At 45.1% G+C, this 25,538-nt stretch overlaps 1 protein-coding gene across 3 annotated transcripts in view; it reads left to right on the forward strand.

The window, feature by feature from the left end:
• Window positions 1-418: 418 nt before the first annotated feature.
• MFHAS1 (multifunctional ROCO family signaling regulator 1) overlaps window positions 419-25,538 on the forward strand; it is a 67,388-nt gene continuing 42,268 nt past the window's right edge. For 2 of the 3 annotated variants that reach the window (XR_002139042.2, XM_019750541.2), the window contains exon 1: window positions 419-4,002. Coding sequence is in view for 1 of the 3 variants with exons in the window: in XM_019750541.2 (XP_019606100.2) it covers window positions 1,008-4,002 (2,995 nt within the window). In the remaining 2 variants the exon portion in view is untranslated. The remainder of the gene's footprint in view (window positions 4,003-25,538) is intronic. The other variant, XR_002139041.2, reaches the window with a different exon arrangement.

A 25,538-nucleotide genomic window follows, 5' to 3' on the forward strand; every position in this document is an offset into this window, starting at 1 on the left:
TTTTGTGTAATCACACTCTGGTTCTAAGCTCCCACAATGAAACCTAGGTCCCTGCATTTTTCCAGCTCCATTACGGTGTAGATGCAGGGTGAGTCGAAAGGGGAAGGGGGATAAAGAATGAGCAAGGGAAGACAGCGGATCCAACACACCAGGGAAGAAAAAGAAATCCTTAGAGGCGCAGGCCAACAAAGAGCCAGACGCAGACAACCCAATCAGGGGAGCCTCAGATCGGAAGTCAGTACCTCCCGCGCCTCCCGCCGAGCGGGGTCCAAGGCTCCGGCCCGCACCCGGCGAGGAGCCTCCAGCTCCGCACCCAGCGCCCGCCCCCGGGGCGGTGCCAGGAACACGCGGCGCCTCCGCGGGTCACGTGGGGGCCGCTCCGCCGGGCGGCGCTGCAGCTTCCCAATCGCGCCCTCGCAGTGCCGAGGACGCGGCACTCGCGCTCCCGCCCGGGCCCCGGGAAGCGGAGACAAGAAGGCGCCGCCGCGCTGCCGCCCCCTCCTCCCGGCTGCGCCCGGGCCCTGTGCCCGCAACATGCCCGCCGCCGAGCCGAGCGCCGCCGTCCTCCAGGAGCTCGCGGAGGCGACGCCGCTGTCTGCCACGGAGCCGCCGCTGCGAGGGTAGCGGGGCCAGAGGTGCGGCGAGGCGGGTGGAGCGGGAGGAGGAGCAGCAGGCATCCTCCGCGGAGCGGCGGGCGGCGGCCCTGCTGCTGGGGCGCGCCCATGGCCACGGAGGAAGGAGAATGCGAGCCGCACTACCCGCCGGCCGCAGCCGCCTACCTCCGCGCCGCGGGCTCGGCGGCCCCCGGAGCTGCTCGAGTCGCCGCCGCCCCCCAGCTGCGGGCGCCTGGCCGCTGGCTGCGCTAGGACGCACCGCCGCTGGTCGCCTAGGGGTAGTGGGGAAGGCGGAGCGAGAGGGACCGGGAGACGGGCGCTCGCCCGGGCTGCACACGGCATGTAGCTGTGGGCTCCCGCGCCCTCGTGAAGGTGTCGGGCCGCGGCCCCGCCATGGCTGGGAAGGACAGTGGGAACCTGAAGACAGTGAGGCTGTGGCGGGACGCCGCCTTGCGCGCCAGGAAGCTGCGGAGCAACCTGCGCCAGCTCACCCTCAGCGCGGCCGGGGGCTGCCCCGGGGCCGGGGCGGATCAGATCGACTCCTCCGACGCCCCCCAGCTCGTGCTGCCGGCCAACATCGGGGACATTGAGGTGCTGAACCTGGGGAACAACAGCCTGGAGGAGGTGCCCGACGGGCTGGGGTCGGCGCTGGGCAGCCTGCGCGTCCTAGTCCTGCGCAGGAACCGTTTTGCCCGGCTGCCTCCGGCGGTGGCTGACCTGGGCCACCACCTCACCGAGCTGGATGTGAGCCACAACCGACTGACTGCCCTGGGCACGGAGGTGGTGAGCGCCCTGCACGAGCTGCGCAAACTAAACCTCAGCCACAACCAGCTGCCCGTCCTGCCCGCCCAGCTGGGCGCGCTCGCCCACCTGGAGGAGCTGGATGTCAGCTTTAATCGGTTGGCGCACCTGCCCGACTCCCTCTCCTGCCTCTACCGCCTGCGCACCCTCGACGTGGACCACAACCAGCTCACTGCTTTTCCCCAGCAGCTGCTGCAGCTGACGGCCCTGGAGGAGCTGGACGTGTCCAGCAACCGGCTGCGGGGCCTGCCTGAGGATATCAGTGCCCTGCGTGCCCTTAAGATCCTCTGGCTGAGTGGGGCCGAGCTTGGCACCTTGCCCGAGGGCTTCTGTGAGCTGGCCAGCCTGGAGAGCCTCATGCTAGATAACAACGGGCTTCAGGCTTTGCCCGCCCAGTTCAGCCGTCTGCAGCGGCTCAAAATGCTCAACCTCTCCTCCAACCTCTTTGAGGAGTTCCCTGCTGCACTGCTGCCCCTGGCTGGTCTGGAGGAGCTCTACCTTAGTCGCAACCAACTCACCTCAGTGCCATCTCTGATCTCGGGCCTGGGCCGGCTCCTCACCCTGTGGCTGGATAATAACCGGATCCGCTACCTGCCAGATTCCATTGTGGAGCTCACGGGCCTGGAGGAGCTAGTGCTGCAAGGGAACCAGATCGCTGTGCTGCCGGACAACTTTGGTCAGCTGTCCCGGGTGGGCCTGTGGAAGATCAAGGACAATCCACTGATCCAGCCCCCTTACGAAGTCTGTATGAAGGGGATCCCCTACATCGCAGCCTACCAGAAGGAGCTGGCCCATTCCCAGCCTGCGGTGCAGCCCCGCCTCAAGCTGCTCCTGATGGGCCATAAGGCTGCAGGGAAGACCTTGCTCCGTCACTGTCTCACTGAGGACAGAGTGGAGGGAAACGAAGGAGGGGACAAGGAAAAGAACTACCCACCTTCATCTCCTCCCGTGAGCAAGGGCATCGAGGTGACCAGCTGGACAGCTGATGCTTCTCGGGGCCTGCGGTTCATTGTGTATGACTTAGCTGGAGATGAAAGTTATGAGGTGATCCAGCCCTTCTTCCTCTCCCCAGGGGCCCTTTATGTGCTGGTGGTGAACTTGGCCACCTATGAGCCACTGCACTTTCCCTCCACGGTGGGCTCCTTCTTGCACCGGGTTGGGGCCCGGGTGCCTCATGCTGTGGTGTGCATTGTGGGCACTCACGCAGACCTGTGTGGGGAGCGGGAGCTGGAGGAGAAATGTCTGGATATTCACCACCAGATCGCCCTGCAGGAGAAGCATGACGCCGAGGGGCTGAGCCACCTGGCTCAGGTGGTGGACGAGGCGCTGGCCCAGGACTTTGAACTTCGCTCTGCCAGCCCCCATGCAGCCTACTATGGTGTTTCGGACAAGAACCTGCGGCGACGCAAGGCCCACTTTCAGTACCTGCTCAACCACCGGCTGCAGATCCTGTCCCCTGTGTTGCCTGTGAGCTGCAGGGATCCCCACCAATTACAGCGTCTTCGGGACAAACTGCTCTCTGTCGCTGAGCACCGGGAAATCTTCCCCAACTTACATAGAGTACTGCCTCGGTCCTGGCAGGTGCTGGAGGAACTGCACTTCCAGCCACCTCAGGCACAACGGCTTTGGCTAAGCTGGTGGGACTCGGCACGCCTGGGCCTACAGGCAGGTCTGACTGAGGACCGGCTGCAGAGTGCCCTGTCCTACCTGCATGAGAGCGGCAAGCTGCTCTACTTTGAGGACAGCCCGGCCCTCAAGGAGCATGTCTTCCATAACCTCACCCGCCTCATTGACATCCTCAATGTCTTTTTCCAGAGGGATCCTGCCCTGTTGCTGCATAAGCTGCTCCTAGGGACCAGCGGAGAGGGCGAGGGTGAGGGGGATAGCTCCCTCATGATGGCACTGCCCACACCGAGCCAGGACCTGCTCCGAGCCACCCAGCTCCATCATTACGTGGAGGGCTTTCTGCTTCATGGGCTCTTGCCGGCCCATGTCATTCGGTTGCTGCTTAAGCCTCATGTCCAGGCCCAGCAAGACTTGCAACTGCTGCTGGAGCTGCTGGAGAAGATGGGACTCTGCTACTGTCTCAATAAACCCAAGGGCAAGCTTTTGAATGGGTCCACGGCCTGGTACAAGTTCCCATGCTATGTACAGAACGAGGTGCCCCATGCAGAGGCCTGGATTAATGGGACCAACCTAGCTGGACAGTCTTTTGTGGCTGAACAGTTGCAGATTGAATATAGTTTTCCCTTTACCTTTCCACCTGGGTTGTTTGCACGCTACAGTGTCCAGATCAACAGCCACGTGGTGCACAGGTCGGATGGGAAACTTCAGATCTTTGCATACAGAGGGAAAGTTCCTGTGGTGGTGAGTTACAGACCTGCCAAGGGGGTCCTGCAGCCAGACACTCTGTCCATTGCCAGCCATGCTTCATTACCAAATATATGGACAGCATGGCAAGCCATAACGCCCTTGGTAGAGGAACTGAATGTCCTACTTCAAGAATGGCCTGGACTGCACTACACTGTGCACATTCTCTGTTCTAAGTGCCTTAAAAGAGGGTCGCCCAATCCACATGCTTTCCCAGGTGAGTGGCGAGAAGGGTGGAGGGGGTGGCTCTTCTCTATTCCTTTTCTTTTTTTGATTTTTGTTTCTGATTTGTAATATTATTTGCTTAACCTCACAGTCTCCTTGGGAAAGCTTCTCAAGGTAAATACAGGGGGAATTTGAGAACAAGCAAAAGGCAACAAGTACATGAGCAATAGGAAATACGGGCCCTAGTATCACGGTCTCCCACGAGAAAGACTCAGACTTCCAAAATGGGTTCCAGTCAAAACATGTGGATCTCCTTTTCCCTCTTCCCAAGTTAGCGCACCTTTCAGGGAAGGACATTTCAGGGATGTGCATATTAGTCACATCTTGAAGGGCTGGAGGTGCTCTGAGTTTGATATGTCTGTTGTCACATTCTGTTCAAAGTGTAGTCAGAAAGTAAAACTTATTACTCACTTTTGTTAAGAAATTCCAGAGAAGAATGTCTTGTAATCGGGATTGGATTAGTCAAGACAATGTTCTGTTACTAAGGATGGATTAGTAAAGACAAAACTTTCAGTCTGTAATGCGTGACTCAATCCTGAGATCACTGTTCACACTCCTGGGCATGAACGAGAAGTTACTGACATCTCTGAGGGGAGTTTTCTCGGGTGCTTTCCTTGGGTACTTCCTGGCAATTTTGTGCTTTAGAGATATATCTCAAGGGTTGTTTTTGTGATGTTAGAGAGTAGAGCTTTTTGGAAGTACTTTGTGAGAGATGGAAGGGACAAAACACTGGCAAAAAAGGTTTTTCCCCCCCTCTTTTGGGGAGTGTTTTCCAACAGCCTTTTTTTTTTTCCCCCCTTTTTTAAACCATTGTAGGTGAGTGGAATAATTCTCGTACTAATTGTCTGGGACTTTTTGAGCCTGCTTAATTAGTGTCCTGAGTCTTCAGTTTGGAATATGTTTCCCACATGTGAATGCACTCTTTGAAGCAGTTCTTTAAACTACTCAGATATTGGTGGAGCAGGTTTGGTTAACACCATTCCAAGTGTCCTAAGGACAAACCTAATGATAGTTTCATTGCCAGTTTCTCCCCGCTGTCCCCCACCCCCAGGGCACCTTGAGGGGTGATGAAATGGAAGACTGCATGCCCCTCTGATCTTTGTCATAGTCTGAATGCAGCTCGTCAGGGTATCAGGAAGGAATCAGACACCAATGTTTCCGAAGGTAACATCTTCCCGTTGCCCTAGATCTAGACTGAGTTTAATTCTTCAGCTTGAAAAAAGCCACCCTATTCAGTTACCAGTCAACTGAGCCATCCACTCTGTATAATTATCTGGTGTCTTGTCACATTCCCAGACTTGGTAGACTCTTCAGTTCATTTTATATTTGTCATTGTATTTTCTTCATGAAAGCAAATGCTTTTTTTATTGTTACTAAGTTGAATAAAATGGTTGCAAGTTACAGAGTAACTGATTGAAGGAGCTACTTAAAGCTAATTCTTAATTCAGATGGAGCATTAATAAAACTGATGTTATTGACAACAAAGGGAAAGACACAGGTTATTGAACAATTGAAGATCTGTGTAGAGCAATTCCAAGAACTTTGAGGAGTAAACAATGAGGCTGGGGTTCTTTTTTCCTAACCTCAGCTCTTTATTTTTTTAAAGAGTCATAAGTTGCACAAACAAGCCCATTCTCTTGTTATTGTTGGCCTATTTACCTGTTAAAGGAAGCTACCTGATTTGCAATCCAGGTTCTAAGGAAGAGAGGATTTCTTGCATGGTAAAAAACAAATGGCTAAAAATGGTAAAATTATCTTATATGTTGAATAAGAATAAATCAGGTGTTTTGATAATATAGACTGTATATTTCTGTCTATGGTCAGAGAAAGAAGTTATCTTTTTTTGCTTTGTTTAGGATTGTATTTCTTTTAAAAAGTAGCAGGGGGCACAAAAGTAGTGGGAAAAGATGATTATAGTATTCATCACATTAAGACAACAAGAAAAAAATGCATTTTCCTCTGTCATATTTTTCTGTGGTGGCCGTCATCTGTTAGTATTTGCCACATTTCTGAAAGGTTTGAGAAGAGCTAAAATAAATAAAAAAAATCAAGATGATGTAGGAGCAGAATTATGTAGGGTGTTTAATTAGTTAGGACATGCATTTAAAAATATGTTCATTGAGTCCCTAAATTATTAAAATATGTTTTAACTTGGCAGAAACCTTTGAATATGTTTTTGGGAAGTCATTTTGCTTTTTAGAAACATTTAAAACGTTGTACATAGTTTTACATTTTATCAAAGTGTCCAGTTCCCCAGTAAACTAATGATTTTGGTACAATGTGAAAAAACTGGAATTTAATTTTTTTTTAGTTTTGGGACATTAAAAGTAAATAGCAAATTACTGTCTTCTTTGATTTTATACAGAAGAAATGTAAAGTTGCATTAATATTTTTAAACCTTATTTTGTGAAAAATCTGTGTTGGCCCTGTCGTTGTCAATGGGCCAAAGAGTTACTGGAATTTTTTAGCCTGAGCTGCACTAATGTAGTTGGCTTGGGGGGAAGTACAGTGCTAGATTTCTCTTCTTTGATTTTGATGTATGAAAGAAATGCCATGTTTTGGAAAATCCTCAGCCAACAACCACTTGGTTTTTAAAGTTCTTATAAAAAATATCAATTATATTGTCAGAGAGATTACCGATTTGTCTCATTTAAGATGGGTGGGTGGAGTGACAGCAGATGCTTTTGAAATTCGAAGGAAGCCTGTGATGGAGCCTGAACGTCAGGTGTGCGAGTCTTCACCTCCTCTGCAGGTACATCTGAAGCCAGGCTTTCCGCCATGTTACTTGTTTGGATGTTCTAGAGTAAGTTTCTTCTTGTGTGGTATTTATTATGCTTTCATTCTTTTCTACCACTATGACATCTAAACCAGAAAAGCTGACTACTCCTTAGTTTGGATGTGTGGTCTATGGAATAAGACGTGGTGGCTAGGTCATAGGTCTGCAGCAAGATTCTAGTGCTTTGCTGTTCCAGTTAAGCGGTTGAACAAATGCTGTGTGTTTTTAAATTGGAAGAGTGTGTCATAGTGAGTAATTGAACTTGGGTTCAATGTAATTTTTCACCAAAGATCCTATTCTCCAAATTCCTAAAGGTCATTTTTTAGGATAATTGGAAAGCAATCCAAAGCCGTAGACAGAGAATTGGTACGTGGTCTTTCTATTTGGTTTCTTTCATTCACTAAGTAACTTGATGCCTTTCCAGATCGCCCGTCAAGTGCCTTTTGCACATGTTCAATTTCTTGCACACCTTGTACCTTTCTGAGAGACTCAGCACATTTTCCCTTGTTCTGCTGGTTTTTGTGTGTGTTGTAATATCTCTTTGAGTAGGTTGTTCACTTCCTCTGAGCAGGACACATGCCTGAGGCTTTCTGGCTTCTTTGAATTTCTATCATGTTTCCCGGAAAATAAGACCTAGCCAGACCATCAGCTCTAATGTGTCTTTTGGAGCAAAAATTAATATAAGACTTGGTCTTATTTTACTATATGGCCAGGTATAATATAATATAATATAATATAATATAATATAATATAATATAACATAACATAACATAATACCGGGTCTTATATTAACTTTTGCTTCAAAAGACGCATTAGAGCTGATGATCTGGCTAGGTCTTATTTTCGGGGAAACAGGGTAGATGTTTGCTGAATGATTGTTTGGTCTTTTGTGAGGGATGACTTTTTTTCTCTTTGTTATTCACATATTCGATCAAATTCCCAGGTGGTAATCTAGTGATCATCTTGCTTTGTCCTGTGTCCCAACTTCCTTCCCCTATGCCCCAAATGTCCCTATAGTGTTCCCATTGTCCCTGTATTTACTGGTCTTCCTTTGAATGGGTCCTTCATTTTGACCACTGAAGCAAAGCAAAATTCTTGCCGTATTATAGCGCAGTTTTAGAGTTACTGGAATTTGAGCATGACCTAGTTGTTTGGGTTCAATTAGTCATTGTTTTTAATTTCACAAAGGTTATTGAATATCTTTTTAGTTGAGCTTTATTAATGTTGATGCCTCTTGGCTTTTATTTTTCTGAACAGTCCTCTTTGAACTCTCCTGGGCTTTGTTTCATATAAAAATCAAAACCTTAATCATGCCGTAGGAGAAAGAAATACCATACATGACAGAATTCAAAGGCTAGAAAGGCCTTTGGAAAATAAATTATATGAAGTATTAGGTGCCTCTTCTTTAAACTTTAGAGTAGAATCTCAAGGCCATTCCTGTGCAAGTCGCTTAGAATTTCCTAGAGAAAATATTTTTATTTGTTAACAGACATTTCATGCCATACTCTGCCGCCGGCTCGTCTTACTCCCCAGTAAACTTCACCTGACTGTTCTTGCTCATTTATGTCATTTAACACCTAAAACATTTATATTGTGTACTTCACAGGTTGTTTTGGGGATTAGGTGAGAGAATGTATTGAGAAAAACAGTACCCCTGTCTGTAAAGAAATGAGGGATTTTTGCTCCATTATGCGGGGGTGGGGGGTGGGAGTTGGGAGCTATTGGAATGAACACTTTTGTTTGCTGTCTCCATCCATCCATCCATCCATCCATCCATCCATCCATCCATCCATTAACTTGCTTCTCTCCATGGGAGCCTATTATAATTAAGGACCTGACCATTAAGGTGCCTTTTGTTTTTTTAAAAAACCAGGAGTCAGGTGCCATCCTAATCTCTTGCCCTCTCCTATCTCCTGCAGCCTTGGCACTCCTGTACCTGGGATAGAGAGGAGCGTTGCTTTGTGTTTCCAAGCTCTGAGGAAAGCACACGAATTGGGGTCTGCTTGAGGCAGGCCCAGCCAAGTCTCTGTTCTCCCTGGTTCAGCTGCTCTGATTGCAAAACCCAGCTGCTGAGTGGGTTGTCAGGTTTGCCTTCCTTTGGGTGCTGGTTTCCTTCACTTCAGCGGGGAGGGATGAGGAGGCCCCTGTTGGCCTGCATTCTCCAACCCTGCTCTCGCATTAGTGAAGCTGACCCTCCTAGTCCCTTTTGGCTCCTCGTGTCTGCGCAGCCTGTAGAAACTAGAGTGATTGACAGGCATCGGATAGCCACAGAATACATATGATGACACGTGTTTGTCAAGCCATTAAGACCTTCTCCTATATAAGGTATGGCAGTATTGCTCTATGGTTATAAACTCTTCTCTGAGTTCCCATGCCTCGTGGGAGGGTGGGACGCTGGCTGGACAGTGCCTGGTGTAGGACTGAGCAGGTAGAAGGGCTCAAAGTGGGCTGGTTATTTTTAAGGAACTCAAGACATTCTGATGTTTCTTAATTGATTCCTCGGCAGAGTGCTGCTTTGGGTCGTTTATGGTGTTCTTTGTCCTAAAGTGTGTACTTTAAGGTAAGCATTTATAATTTCCCCATGTGATTTTTCTGGTACATATAGTCCTGCCCTCCATATCCATCTCCTGACTCTTCCAGAAATGGGGTGAGGTGGGGGGAGAGTGGGCCCAGGACAGTGTATGGGGAGGCCAAGGTGAGTGAAGTGCAAGTTGCTGGCCACAGAAAGCCTCCCCCCTTCTGACCTCACCTTCGCTCTCTTTGGGGTGGTGAGCACTCCACTCCCCAAAGCCCGATGTTCCATTGCTCTTTGTTTCCAACCAACCCCAACCCAACCCTGACATTGGCCTCTCGAAGACGGAAACAATAAATGGTGAGGAGAGTGAAGGTGTGATGGTGGCGGTGCAGGAAAGATGATTCTCATGGTGTGTACCAGCTGTTTTCCTTTCCTCCATGTGCTGTTGCTTTCCAGAAGCACCACACAGACTGAAGGGTGCTGGTTTGAGTTCATGGAAGACCCTGCACGAGTGGCTGGCTGTAACGAAGGCAGAGATGGTTCCATGTGTGCTGTACACTCTGGCTAACCACTCCCAGACGCCATTGCCAGCAGGCTGACTGACTTGCGGAGAGGGAAGGGGGGACATTTTTAGTTACTATTATTTTTGGCACTGAATGCTTGAAAACATTTTCTCATTTTTCCTTCCTCAACATAATCTCTTAGCTGAAAATATCGATGCGTTGTTTCTGAGAGAGTAAATTAGTAAAAAAAAATCAGCAATTTTTTTCTCTTTAGCTGTAGATTTACAGAAGGCAGAGACTACAAAGGCAGAAGGAAAGTTGCAGTGGGGAATTGGAGCAGGATAGGGGTACAGGGGTACCGGTCGGGGGGGAGGAGGGTATGAGGGAGGTTCCCATGGGCATTGTGAGCCCGGAGGCCGGTTCAGTGGCCTCAAGAAGGAACTTCCTGTTCCAAACAGGCAGCCTTCGGCACCCAGGCTGTTCCAGCTGTTTCCTTTTGCAAATCTGTGCACTAGGGCACTTGGGAGAAGGGCAAAGAGGAAGGGAAAACTGGAATTGTGTCAAGATTGCTCTTTGGGGTGTGTGTACCTTTCTGCTTCTGGGTGGGGTGGCTTACGGAGTGAAGGCTGCTGCGTCTACTGCTTCTTCCTCTTCCTCCTCCTCGTACGGAAATTCACACAATATGAAATGAACCATTTCTAAGGGAACAGTTCTGTGGCATTTAGTGCATGCACGATGTTGTGCGACCATACCTTGAAGGCAAGTGCTTCCCGAGGCAAGGAGCAGGTTAGGGTGGTGGCTTCCTGCTTGGGGTGAGACCGCTGGGAATTCTTTGGCAAGGTCTTTGTGACACCTTTACTTCTAAGGCATGACATAAGGAGAGAAGGGCTTTTTAGGCCAGGCCTTGAGATGCCACATTGATGTACATCTTTTAACCTGGCTGCAGTGCGGATCCTCTTAGTGTTGATGGGAGGACAGGAAGTAGGACGTGGGACCTTCTGGTCTAGTCTGTGGCATGGGATTTAATGGGGGACTGACACATAAAGAACACATAGAAGAGAAGCACACATCACTGCTGTGTAATTACTACCTTCTGTACAGAGCTTTCCCCACCCCCCCCCAATGAATTTTGAGTAGAGATCTCTAATGATAGGCAAAGCCAGAGGCAGATGTGAGGGTTAAGGTGATAGGGTTCCAATGATACAAAATTAGGTCATTGCCAAATTAGACCACAAGTGTACGGGATGTTTATTAGCTGGATTCTGGCATCACTCACTGTTAAATACCTGCTATATACAAAAGTCTGTACTGAACTGGGAGTTTTAGGAGAATAAAATAAAATACACGGCCTTGGCCTTGGGGAGCTAACTAGAGACTGGTTGATGTAATTGTTGATTCTGGTATATATGGAATCTGACCACATACAGAGAAATTCACTTGAGTGTGTGAGTAATTACTGAAAAAAATTGGCTTTTGATTTTCCAGAAAAAAAGTAGGATCACACTGAGAAAAACTGGCTACAGCTTTGAATTTGCTTGACATAGACAAGTAGGTGGAAAGTCATGTGCAGGTCATTCTTTTCAATTGATTTTCAGTTTGCATCATTTGTGTGTAGGAAATCCCAGGCAGATCTTAAGAGGATGCTGAAAAAAGGAAAATGCATTGTATCTGAGGATTTTTAAAGACTTTCAAAACTAACCAGTTTTTTGAGGGGGAAAAAAATGCCTCCTCTTCAGGAACCTTCACATTTCTCTGAGTCATTTATGGATTTGCTTCCACTTTGAGAGGGATTGAAGTCATCAGTGATTTATAAACACCAAAGACTAACTGAACACAGACTCCAAAGACAGTATAAATTAAACTGGATACTGTCGTCATAAAAAGTATATGGCTGCTACTTACAGAGTTCTTTGTTGAAGGATGTGTTATTGAGGTGGTTTCCTATGCTTTGCATGTAAGATGTTGAGAGAATTAAAGAGTTAATTTTCTTAGATCCTCCCCACTGCTAAAATGAAACATATAAATTAACATTGCATTAATACAATATTATAATACTAATGAATTTTGGGGTAGTAGAACAAGCCTCCCTTCCTTTTCTTTCTTCCTTGTTTTTTTTTGAAGAGGAAGTTTAAAAAAAAGGTAATGGAGAACAAAGAGATAAAATCAGAAAAATGATATTTCTGCCAGGTACAGTTGTTTGACGTATCAACTTTATTATTATTTCAATAAGATTCTTATTTTTCGTGCCACAAAGGTTATTATTGTATTAACCATCATATCCGTCTTTCTAAGAGTATAGGGTTGGGGAAACATATGCGAATCGGTAACACTGTTGAGTTACAATGTCCTAGAGACAGTGCTAAGTGCTTCTTATGGGAAATCTCATTTAATCCTCCAAGCAACCTAGGAGCTAGGTCCTCAATTACCATTGTCCTCATTTCCAGGTGGAGAAATTGAGGTTTAGAAGCTTAAGTGAATTCCCCTGAGTTAGAGCGCTCTGGGACTTCAGCCCAGACCCTCTGCTCCTACTAGGGTTTCCAGTGGGAATTCCCGCCCATTCTCAAGAATTTTTTTCACTTTCCTCTTCCCGAATCCTGAGATATAAACTGTTTTCTGTTCTCCACGATGAATCATTTCTACAGAGTGATGGCCGATACTACCAACCACCTGGGTTCAAGGAGCTGATTTTCCCGATTTCCCGACCAACTTTTCTTGGGATTCGGGAACGGGAAAGCGAAAAAAATTCCCGAGAACGGGCGGGAATTCCCGCCTGGAAACCCTAGCTCCTACCCACAGTCCTGCCCTGCCCCTCAGTGTTAGGTTGCTCACTGCTTTCCTACATAACAAACTCACCTCTTTCTCCTGTCTTTCCCAGATGTCCATTGCATATCACTAAGTACTGGGCACTGTGGTCGCTGCTGGGCATCCGGGGTCTGGTAAAGCATGGGGCCTGTACATGTGGAGGTCAGTGGAGGTCAGTCAGGTGTCGGGGAGAAGTGGAGGCTCAGAGAGGGCTTCCAGAAAGGGCTGCCCTGTCGCTGAGTGTTAAGGAGTGATTTCCAGTGACATGCATGGAGAAGTGAGGAAGCGTATTTCAAATTAGAAGCTTTTAAAAGGGCAGGGGGGATACAGGTAGTTCAACACGCGCTGCCTGGGGGTGGGCGTGTGTGTGCATAAAAGCATGTCGAATTTAGCAATTGTAATAAGGACTTAAGTTACATTTATGGACTGGTAAAAGTTTGCCAGCGACCACTGCTGGCCCATGAGCTAGAGTTTTGGAAGCACTGTCCTATCCCGTTCCTTTTCCATCAGGCCAGGGGCTCAGGGGAGACCATGGGAGAGATTTTCGGCTGGGAAAAACAGAAGGGTCGTTTCAAATAATGTGCTCAGACTTCCAATGAAGTTATTGTTGGGCTGACAGCACACCTGTCCTGTAGCTCCATGTCTAAGTGTACCGCTGGTCACTTACCCCACGTCTGAGATGGAGAGAAAAGGAGTGTCGGTTATTCTACCAGCCAGGTGGCCACGTGCCTCTGTAATCCCCGGGAATGGATTGCGAACATCACTTTTCCTTCCTCTAAATCTGTACCGTAACAGATCATGAGAAAAGGCGAATTTGGCTATAACACAATTAGCATGTTATTGTGGACTAAGTTTAACTTTCACCTGTGCTTTTTTGTGATACCACAGCCTGACTGAAAATACTGGTTTTTAAAATTCATTTTATACTAACAGTGCACCATGTTTTATGCATTTCGTTTGTTTGGACACTACTTACTACAATGTCAGAGAGTTTTCTTGCATCTTTCATCTTATCATCACTTGAGTTTGTCTTCCCTTGCCTCTCAATTTATCAAAATATACTTAGTTACATTGTCATTGAAATTCTAGGACGTGCAAGACATTGTAAAATTTTAGTTTATATTTTATTTTACTTTGTATTTCATTTGAAACATTTGGAATTTTGTGTTGTATTTTTAAATGGAAGAATTACTATATAGTTGTTGCAAGGGCTCTTGAGGGAGGCTGCTGGGGTTTAAATCCCTGTTCCATCACTTGTTAGCAATGTGACTTTGGGCATCATAATAGTTTCTGTCTCATAGGGTGTCCTGAGGATTGTTTTAAAATATGTAAAATGCTTAGAACAATGGCAAGAGCTCAGTAGATGTTAGCTGCTGCTGCAGTTACTACACTTATTCCACAAAGCATAAGTCTAAACATGTATTTGGAAATCTGATAAGTTTATGGACAAAACTTTATTTTTCATAGGAGTGTAACAGAGTGTGATCCCTATTCATAAACTCTTTATGCTCTTTTAAAAATGGCTTTCCTCTTATTAAAACACACGAATTTGGAAAGAGAGAAAAAATAAAGAAAAAACCACTCATAGCTGGTATCTAACACAATTACACATTGTGCTCTACTTATTTTCAAATTTTCCCCTTAAGCTTAGATTTATTAAAATATATAGCTGTAATCATATTGTATAAATAATTAAATTTTTTTTAACCTAAACTGTCATGAATATGGTTTCATGTTATTAGTCTCTACACAGTAATTATAAATGCTTACAAAATAGTACATCAAGGAGATTTTGACCTTTGTTTTTTTAACCATTGGACACTTGAGAGCAAACATCCCTGAAATGTAGTCACTGAGTCAAAGGCAAAGCCTGTCTAAGGTCCAACACGTGTGTGTTGCTTTCCACAACGAGGACACAGTTCATACACCCACTTTCTGAGGATGCAGGATGGATTTCACTGCCCTTCCTCAGTACTGGGTATCATCTTAAAAATGCACTAACAGTGAATGGAAAACAATATCTCACTGATGGTTCAAATTTTAATTAGGGCATGTGAATGCTTTCCTCTATGAATATTGCCTAATTGTGTTGCTTCTTTTGTGAATTGTCAGATTGTGTATTTTTTTTTTTTTTTAAAGATTTTATTGGGGAAGGGAAACAGGACTTTATTGGGGAACAGTATGTACTTCCAGGACTTTTTTTCCCCCAAGTCAAGTTGTTGTCCTTTCAATCTTAGTTGTGGAGGGTGCCGTTCAGCTTCAAGTTGTCCTTTCAGTCTTAGTTGTGGAGGGCGCAGCTCAGCTCCAGGTCCAGTTGCCATTGCTAGTTGCAGGGGGCGCAGCCCACCATCCCTTGCAGGAGTCGAACCGGCAACCTTGTGGTTGAGAGGACGCGCTCCAACCAACTGAGCCATCCGGGAGCTCAGTGGCAGCTCAGCTCAAGGTGCCGTGTTCAATCTTAGTTGCAGGGGGCAGAGCCCACCATCCCTTGCGGGACTCGAGGAATTGAACTGGCAGCCTTGTGATTGAGAGCCCACTGGTCCATGTGGGAATCGAACCAGCAGCCTTTGGAGTTAGGAACATAGAGCTCTAACCACCTGAGCCACCGGGCCGGCCCTCTGATCATGTCTTTTGACATGATCATGGTAGTGGTATTTTTGTTTTTATCACAGTGATTTCTTATAACCACAGATTTCAGTTTACATGAACACTTTACGTGTTAGTGGTGATAACCTTTTGTCTGTCATATTTAAGGTATTTATTTTCTAGCCTGTCTGCCTTTTTGACGTTTAAAAGACGTTAAATGTTTTGACGTTTTATATTTCATTCGATATAATTTATCGGTAGCTTCCTTTGTGATTAAACAAAATAACGTTATTATTTTTCCAAATACAGAGATGTAACAGAAGGAATCACAGTGTACCATAATCACTCTACGCATATAACCTTGACTGACAATAAACAAGTAATATCTGTATGCGGTTGGTATATTCAAAATCAAAGCTCCTCTCTCATAGCCCCTCCCTCCCTAAGTCTCTTTCTTCTCTGTAAAATGTTTCTTGTGAATTTCTTTTAAGGAAAAGAAAACATAGTTGCATATATTTTAATCTGAAAGAGCTCATGCATAGTCATTGTTCTGCACGGTGCTGTTGATCTCTTCAAATATGTTTTGGAGATGCTTCCATATGTCCAGTTATGAACCTATTCTGTGTGTTTACACACCTGAATATGTACATATAGCATTATATTCTACCAGCGGATGTACTGCTTAATTAGTTCTATATTGACAGACCTTTGATTCTTTGCAGATTCTTTTACAGATTTAAGCTAAGTAAATTCTCCACCTTCCAGCATCTTAAGAAATACTCAATTTTATTTCCTTCAGTGTTGATAATCCCTCTTTGTGCTCAGACCACTGTTGAGATGCAATTAGAAAAAGACAAATCTCTGAGTCAGAATGGGGGGGGTACTTAAAAGGGGGTTTGGGAATGATAAAAGCTTAACTTTGTGATGTCAAATATGGGTAATGTTTTTAATTGGCTTTTGTGATGCATATTGGGGAACCATTGTTTTCAGCATAATTATGCATTTCACAGCTTAATTCATCCTTTATAATGTGATGTAATGTTTAGACATAGTAATAATTACAAATCTTACATGTCTGCAAATAAATAGACCACTGATTAAAATAAGACAGTGGCAGATAGAATAATGCTGTGTCTCTATGAGAAATTAATGAAAACTAATTGACAATGAACTATGCTTCACTGTCTGAAAACACTGCTTCTGGTTTTCTACCCCAACTGCCATGTAAAGGAAAATCTGCCCTGGAACCAGCCTCCAGAGTTCCACACTATTGTATGCCTTGGATGGATCCCGGTACCAGTAGGGGTTCAAAATTTAAGAGATTATCCGCACCGTTTGCTCTTCTATTTGTATAATGAATAAAGGACAATTCTAACCCAGCACACGGAAATGTGTGTGACCTGTAAAAACAGTAAACCATTAAATCCTGTGAGAGTGCCTTTTGTGAGGAAAAGATACTTAATTGTATATTTTGTTTAAAGCTAACAAAATCACCAATCGGGTTCTTAGAGAAAGAGATTTTTTCCACAGGGCTTATTGAAGTGTTTGGTCTTTAAAATCTTCCATCTCATCCTGAATGTCCAGATCGGTGCAGGCAGTGAGGAGGAAAAGAACAAGCCACCTTTTTTGAACATGTTATTAAAACTACGCATTCGCGTCACCTCAGCCGCACGTCGGAATGGCATAGCTGCAATGCGTTTCATTCAGGGGGCTTGTTGCTCGTGAATTGCATGGGGAAGAACTAAAAAGAGAAATGTGACTTTTCCAGAACACTCTGAGGCCAAACGGGCTGTTTGGCACCTAGTCTATAGTAACAAAAAATGGGATTCAAAGCCCCTGTAGGATGCATCTGTCCCCTTTGCCGACACTGCTCACCTCCAGATGGCCCGGCCCTGGTTGCACCCCTCTCTGGATTGGGGCAGGTGTTCTTTTGAATTTTTTTTTTCTTTTGTTAAGCCTCTGCAGCTATGTATGCCTTTTCCCCTCCCCAAGAAATACACACATGTGCAAGTCCTCTGGTTACTCTAACATGCATTCTTTCTGGTTCCAGTATTTCCATTTTTTTTTCTTGGTGAGAGAAAAGGAAACTTGTTTTCTGACGGTCATTTCAGGAATTTGCCTTCCAGGCTGTTTGGCCAGGCTTTACTGCAGCCAGACAGAGCTGCTTAGGGCTGTTTAGCCTCTCGGCCACTTCTTGAGAGCTGCTGCTGCCTGTGTGACATGGGGCAGCATGCAAAGCTTCCCCAAATAGCAGGGGTGATTGCGTCTTGCTGATTACCAGGGCTGTTAAAATTCTTTTCCTGAGCCAAAACAAGCAGGTACTGTTTCCAGGAAGCGATAAAGTGCTGCCTAGCGGGCACCAGGTGTTCACAGGAAGGTGGGAATACACCCGCCATCCCTTTCACAGTCCATAAATCTCCTGATTTATCTTGCCGTTTGTGATTCAAGACACGTTGATTCAGCAGGGGGGATTTCCACTGAAGTCAGAGCCCACTGGACGCCAGGAGGAAGAATCAGGAATTAGAACAGTGTACGTTGTTCTTTGTTAGAAGAGAAGGCTGCTGCTTCGGTTGTAGACAAACAGTTGCTTTTGAAGAATCTGGTGGTGTGTCAGTGGCTGTGTTCACAGCTGTGCACAGACTGGTGCTGTCTCACCTTGGAAGCATGCAGGTACAGGCATTACACTGATAAGTTTATAACGCTTGGAATCTGGGCGTGTGCTCCTGACCTTATGAATTACTTTCTGCTTCATCCTCCTCCTCCTCTGATTTAGCTCATTTCTGTACTGGGACAGATCTTCATCCCAAGGAGTCTGCATTGTTTCAAGGGACAGAGGACATTACTTACAGCTTTGAAATACAGCTAGAGATAAATACTGCCATTCTGCCTATGCTAAATTTGCCTCAGAGAAAGAGGCGTTACTATCTCTTTTTATCTTTCAAAGCCAGTCGATTAGGGAGTAAAGAAGCTTGGGCCTCTGGGAAGCCACTCTGAGCCTCAGTTTCTTCATCTGTAACCGAGAAGAAATAATTCTGACAGTTCCTAAGCACTTGCCTGCTATCACAGCCTCCTTAGATTTGTGAGGACGGAATGAATGAATGGACGCCACGTGTCCAGAGTAGTTTATACCGTATAGTAAGTGTGCAACAAATGTTAGCTCTGAATACCGTGTTCCCTGTTTACAGGTGACAATGCTGAGGCACAGGAGGGCTGAGTACCTTGGCCCGGGGCACACAGTACATGGCAGGGCCCGGCCACCCTCCTTCAGAACCTACACGCTCTGCCACTGCCTTGTACTGCCTGTCAGGAAAATGATAGCTTTCCACCTGTCAAAAATGGGTGGTTAGTTGAATGAAAAACAGAATAGCCTATGTGAAAGGCATGTGTGCGCAAGGCTGTGTAAACATGAACTAGGAATCTGCAGTGACAAGGTACTGGGCGGGCGTTGGAGAGTCGGGTGAACAGGCCCTGGTCCCAGGAAGCAGCATTCGAGGGAAGTGGAACAAGCGGTAAACATACAATTGCAGGGCTGGGTAATAAATGCTGAGATAAAAAGATCTTCAGGGACCAGGAGACGCTTGAGGAGGGAAGCCCCCTGGAGCCAGGTGGTTGGGGTTGGATGGATAGGAGCAGGTCTCCATCAGAGTGGAGGTGATACTAGGGGACTTTCTGCAAACCACCAGGGCCACTGAAGTTCTGTAGTCTAGGAGTAGGGGGAAGAGGGTTGTACAGATTACTGGGAGCCAGCTATTTTACTTATAAGTGCACATTCCATGTAAAAATCTTAGCTTATCTACCTCATCAGCTAACTTTATTTTTCTCCACCAGAATAGAACGTTTGGCAGCTCAGTATAAAGCTGAAATGTTTTTATTTGATTTGATAATTTCTTTTTCTAACATGAGAGGGGAAATGTCAAGTTTACATTTTGTAAGAACACTCATGGAGAAAGCATGGAAGATGGACTTGAATGGAGTCTGGGGGGGACCACTCAGAGGTAATTCAGATGGTACATGATACTGGCCCCCAGGCAGGTCCTCGGGGATGAAGGAAATAGTCCAGGATGTTAATGAGGTGGAGACCTGGGCCTCTCTGCCTGGCTGTGAGATCTTAGACATGCCAGGCAACCTCTCTGGGCTTCAGTGTCTTCGTCTGTGAGACTGAAAGCATGTCTCTTTGATTTGGGTGTATGGGATGGGATGAATTTTAACCACAGGGGGAAGAAAACTGGGGTGTTTATTTTTAAAACACAAAGCAGAAGTGATTCGATAAGACTGATTTCAACAAGGCTGATATGTATTGCCTGCAGACTTAATTGGTTTATTAGGGTTGCTTAGCCACCCTCCTATGATGGATGACAAGTGAATTCTGGTAGATTTATAGTCTTAACGTTTGTAAGTAATGTCATTTGCAGGAGAATAAAGTCCCCCATTTGTTCTTAAATTTGGAAGGGTTGCATAGAAATAAGAGACTTAGTAAATACCTAGTTACCTTTCACCACTTTAAAATATCGAAAGGATAAACGATGCTGATGGCCGCTTGCTTTGCATCATGAATTATGTATGCAGTGTGCCCTGGAGTTCTTTATGGCTGTGCATATCGAATCATCTTTTGTTCTAGCTTATTTTCAGTGGTGGTACTTGTAAAAGAAGAGGTCAGAGCAAATACATGAAAGAAATCTGTTTGGTGCAGAATGATTGTTTTTTGCTGTCCTCTTCTGTTAGTTACTTTTGTTTGTGCTTTGTTTATTATCAAATTGGTCCACAGTAGGGTGGGATTGGGGGACAGTGGGAGGAGAAGCCCCTGTGGTGTTAACAGCTGTGGGTTGGGCTAATGACCTAGCCTAGTGCCCGCACACCTCTTCTTGGCTCACTTGCATGTCTAAAAGCAGTTCTCTTCTTGCCCCCTTCCTCTTCCACCCTGCAGCCTCTTTCAATTCTTCAAGGCAGTGGGTTCCCTTGAAGATCTTTATGCTCTGTGTAAAAGCAGGTTAAGCCTTAACTACTTTATAATCTAATAATATAATAAAATAATTTGGAATAAATTACTAACAATATGTCCATGATCTTTCCTCCCACTAGTTTTCTCTAGACTCTAGCTGTAATTGGGATTTAAAAACATGAAATGTAGCGGATAATTAGTTTGTAGTTTTGGTCCCCTTTCTCCCTTCCTCAGCAAAGATTCCTTTAGGATCTCCCTGTTTCCCCGAAAATAAGAACTAGCCGGACCATCAGCTCTAATGACATTAGATAAGACCCGGTCTTAATATAACATAAGCCCAGTATAATATAAAGTAGTATAGTATAGTATAATATAATATAATATAATATAATATAATATAATATAATATAATACCAGGTCTCATGTTAATGTTTGCTCCAAAAGACGCATTAGAGCTGATGGTCCTGCTCGGTCTTATTTTCGGGGAAACACAGTGAGTATGATACCAAAGGTAACGTTTAAATTTCATGCATGAAGTAATGGTGACTCTTAAGTGGAAGCCACTTGTAACATTGCTTGTTTTAGTCACTCATAACATTGCTCATTTCTATTGTGACAGTGACTACCTACTTTCTGAGAGAGGAACCTCCCAGACAGTTGTCACGCTTGGCTCATCCGGGTTAATTAGAAAGGGCCTACCATGGAGTGCACTGTGGGTTGGTGAATTGTCTCCTCTTCCCTAAGAGGATCATTTGTGGGAATGATTGGAGGCAAAGATCCCAGCAGTTGGGAGTGGCTCTAGATCGAGGGAAATCCAAGGCCAATGGCCCTGTCTGTTTGGAAGTGCATATCTGTGGAGGACTGCTTCCCATATAGGAATTAGTCAGCGTTCCAGCTTACAGCCAGTTGAAAAATGTTGTGGCTGTCCTTCTCAGTGGCTACTACGGTTTTAGCTCATACTAGATTAAAAGAATCTTTGCAAGAAAAATCGTTTAAGTTAGTTTGTCTATATTACTAACCAAAAGATACTACAGAGTGTTCGTGCAATATGGAGAAAGGGGATGATATTTAGAGTTAACACAGGAAGACATTAGTGAGGATATTTATTCACTGAATCCTGTCGTCATTCAGCAGGAATTTACTGAGGCCTCCCCGCAAGGTATGGGCACCATGGGAGGTCCAGCAGGGCTCTCCCTCCCAGCCTGGCCTCCGAGCCTGAGTCCAGAAAGGGAGATGAGGCTTGTGTGTAGCTGCAGGACATTGTAAAATGAATCTGGACGAAATTCCATGAGAGTTCAGAGAAGAGAGAGACATTCCTTCTCACTGAGTGGGTCTTGGAGAAACTAGAATTCCATTTATTAGTGGTGGGAAAGTCATGTTGTGAATCAAGGAAGTTAGAAATGGTCTTGTTTCTTCTAGAGCCTTCATCAAATCCCTGGGCTTTTAACCTTGTTAACTTAAAAAAAAAAAAAAAAAGTGCTCTAATTCATAATTTTTGAATGACCGTGAGACACAGTAAGAGATTAACAACAATAACTAATAATAAAATAGGACAACTATAACAATATACTGTAATAAAAGGTATGTGAATGTGGTCTCTCTCAAAATAGCTTATTGTACGGTACTCACCTTTTCACTTCAAGGAAGCACTTTATGACGCCCCTTTGGCATGACTGCATAGCCAGCATCCCTACTCGTGTGCTTTGGGGTCGTTATTAAGTAAAACAAGGGTGACTTGGATGCAGCACAGTGATACCTCAGAGACTAGGGTGCTCCTAAGTCACTAGTGGGCGGCAGCATGTAAAGCATGGATGCTCTACACAAAGGGGTGATTCATGACCCACGCGGGGTGGAACAGGACGCCGCCCTGAAATTTCATCACACTCCTCAGAATGGCGTGCAATTGAAAACGTATGAGTTGTTCATTTCTGGAGTTTTCCATTTAAAATTTGTGGACCATGACTGACTGCAGGTAACTGAAACTACGGAAAGCTAAACCTAGGCTGGGGGACAGGGGGAGCTACTGGAAACATGTATGTTTTTACTTATACGTTCCTTATATGTACTATTAAATGTGGCTGGCATGACTAGACCATTTGTGGCTGGATAAAAGGAAGATGAAAGTACCTCAGCCCAGAAAGTTCACATATTTATGTCAAAGCAGAAATAGTTGGCATATTTTGGCTTTGAAGATACCTCACTGTGGAGTCCGAGATCTGATAGCGATCTTGAGCTAGAAGCAAACCTGTGCTGTATTGGATTGACTGCTTCATGGTTAAACAGTGGGGCCATATCTGGAATTTATTCATTAATCTTTCATGAACTTTCTGTTAAACCTTTATTGCCTTAAATTGAAACAGGGGTGTTTTTTGGTGTGTTTGTTTCTGTTTTGTTTAATGGGCTGAATTTGGTTTTGGCTTTTTACACTTTTTAAAATTTTTTTTTAGGATTTGGCAGTGCTTTCAAAATGTTTCCTTCTGCACTGCCTCCAAAATAAAATGATAAACACGTTGGCTTTTATTCTTTTGTTGTTGTTGTTATATTATGAAAGTGCTTTTACTCTTCTGACTTGTGAAAAGTGTCTTGTTTTGAGTAAGTTTTAATGTTGGGCCTTGAAAGATGAGAATTTGAGTGTACTTATTTCTCTTTATCACCTGGAGAATCATGTTGGCTGTTTTGCAAGTGTATAAACAAAACCAGGTGACTGCAAAGTCTTCTGGGTGCAGTAATAAACTAATAAGGCCCATGGTAGGGAGTCTGGCTTATTGGATTGAAACTTCATGGACACCACCCATTGACTCCCCAATTAATCAGACATCATGGGGTGTCTGCTAAGTGCCATCACGGTCCTCAGTGCTGGGGGTGCAAATGTGAAGAGGCTAGGAATGGAGGGACAATGTTATTTTTTAGAGTGGTAGTATTTTTAATACTGGAAAATGAGACCTTGTAAATAAACTATTAAGCTAATTACCCAATTTTAAGTCTTTGAATTATTGTCTTTGATATGCAATATGTTCTAGGTTTCCCACCAGTGGGTCTCACAGCCGTACCTAATGAACTTGGCAATCATCGTGCCCTCTTTTCGGTGGCCTAAGGCAATCCCAGTGGGAAATAGAGATGTACCACCTATTTCGTAGCCTCCTTGCTTCCTTTTCGCCCTGCCCTCCTTTTGCTTTCTCTCCTATGATCTCGAAATCATGGGGAAATGAAGTAGCCGTTCATGAGAAGGTGCAGGTGACATTTAGGCTAGAGCTGTTTCTGTGCCAGGCTGTACACGTCACGCCTCGCTGAGTGCCAAGAGGAGAGAAGAACATGAGCCTGGGGCAGGTCTCTTGGGCACTGTCCTGGCGTGACCCCACCTGACCAGTCCACTCCGTGCCTTGCCCAGCTCCCTTGGCTGCTGGCCCAAAAAAGGGCTCCAGATATAAAAGGAGAGTTAGTTGTCCAAATATGGGCCCAAAAATCTTACTTTCAGAGCTGTGCACAGGAGCAGTATGTGGGGAATCTCTCCTCTCAGCAGAAACGGTGGACTGTCCTCTAAATTGTATCGGCAACAGGCAAACCTACTTGCTCTCAAAGCATGCAAGTGGTGATGTTTATTTGGCAGTGCACACAACTCAGTTTCTTTTCTAACTTGTCCTTTCAAATTTGTTTTATGGCCAGTATTCTCTGACTCCTTTCAGATTACCCTAACAGTCCCTTGCTTCAGGTGCAAATAATGACAGAAAGCGTAATGAGTGTTCACGATGGTTCAGTTTTGGGGGCTACACCTGAACATGGTGTGGCCTTAGTAAAGTTCAGTTTTCTTATCCAGATGACCCTCACTGAGCACCCAAGGCATGCAAGCCACATTACTCTCTGCTTTTTATGTGGGTTCTTGTGAGCATAGCTCTAGGTGAAGGAGAGAACTCCCTAATGCCCGGAAGTTTCAGAAAAATGCTTCTGCTGTGGAACTTACTCCTGAAGGGGGATTGGTGGAGGAGGTCCAGTCAGGGACAAGCACTTAGAACACTTAGGAAGTGCATGAATCAGGATTCTAAAATCTGGAATATAAAGAATTCCAGAATAAGAAGTTTCATAATGTTGATTTTCATGTGAAGGATGGAGACGTTAGTGTACTAAATTAGGATTTGATGGCTCCTTTGCCTGTATTTCCGAAAACACTGGCACACACCTCTCATCCTCCAGTGTAACCTGTGCTGTTCTTGTTCGGGTCTGGTTCGCACCGAAGAATGAGTTCCCAGAGGTCAGATGCCACATCTTACTCGTCTTTGTTCTCCCAGGTCCTATTGCAGTGTTAGCGTTGCCAGATGAAATATAGGATGCTCAGTTACACTGGAATTTCAGATAAACAACAACTAAGTTTGTATACATACATTTTTACATTTCAGATAAGCAAGAAATAATTTTTTAGTACAAATATGCCCCATGCAATATTCAGATTTAATTGGTTGTCTTGCATTTTTGTTTGCTGAAACAAAGTCCATTCCTTAGAAACTTTTTTTAATCCAAATAGGTATAATTCTGTAATGTGACCACAACTAAGACAAACCAAGGATTTCCCTGGGCTTGGTCTCTTCTAGGAACTGTAAGCCAGGAATTGCAAATAGGCGTAATTATCTTCCTTTACAAACAGTATTAGTGAAGCTGGACCAGTTCACCTACAACGAGATAGTCTTTACAATAGAAATATGCAGAGGACCTGAATCGATGGGTTTGCTAGTACTTCTTGCCGTCTCTGAGCCAGGCTCTCCGAATACACATTTTTCATGTTAATGAGCAGCCATCTTGGGCGACTGTGCATTATTACCTAGTAAAATAGTTGCCTGGGACGATGGAACTGTGGCTAAGTCAGGTACTGGCCCTCTTCTCCCATTCCGCTGTTTCTGTTCCTCTCTGTACAGTTCTCCGCGGCTCCCTCTCCTCCTTGAAAGGTGAGCAGGGGCAGGCAGGATGGGTCTGCCATCTGCTGAACAAGAAGGAGATAACTTCAGAGCAAGTGATGGCAGTGTGAGGTATTTAAAGCCTTTGCTTCTCTGTGGGGTGTATGGGTGTGTATGTGTGGGCCAATGTGCACACACAGTATAACTAAGAAGCATGAGTGAATGGTAATATCCCCATTTTCATAGTAGAAGGAAGTGGAGCAGGTAGGGGTGAAATTGGGGGCTTGAGAGCAGACACACAGGCTGACGTACACGTCGTTGCTGCTGCTGAGAATAGACTCAGGACTGCCCCTCCTTTGGGGTACATTGGTTGGTCATCTTCCCATCCAGAAAGTATTTGGAAGTGAGAACACATGCCCTTTTCCCAGAACGTAAGTTTGACTCATTAGGGCTAACAGCAATTATGGCCTAATCCAAGAAACCATTTAATAGACTTGGTCTGATGTCAGCCAGATTAGAGCTTT

Source organism: Rhinolophus sinicus, linkage group LG04, assembly GCF_036562045.2.
Source record: "Rhinolophus sinicus isolate RSC01 linkage group LG04, ASM3656204v1, whole genome shotgun sequence".
NCBI classification, from domain to species: domain Eukaryota; kingdom Metazoa; phylum Chordata; class Mammalia; order Chiroptera; family Rhinolophidae; genus Rhinolophus; species Rhinolophus sinicus.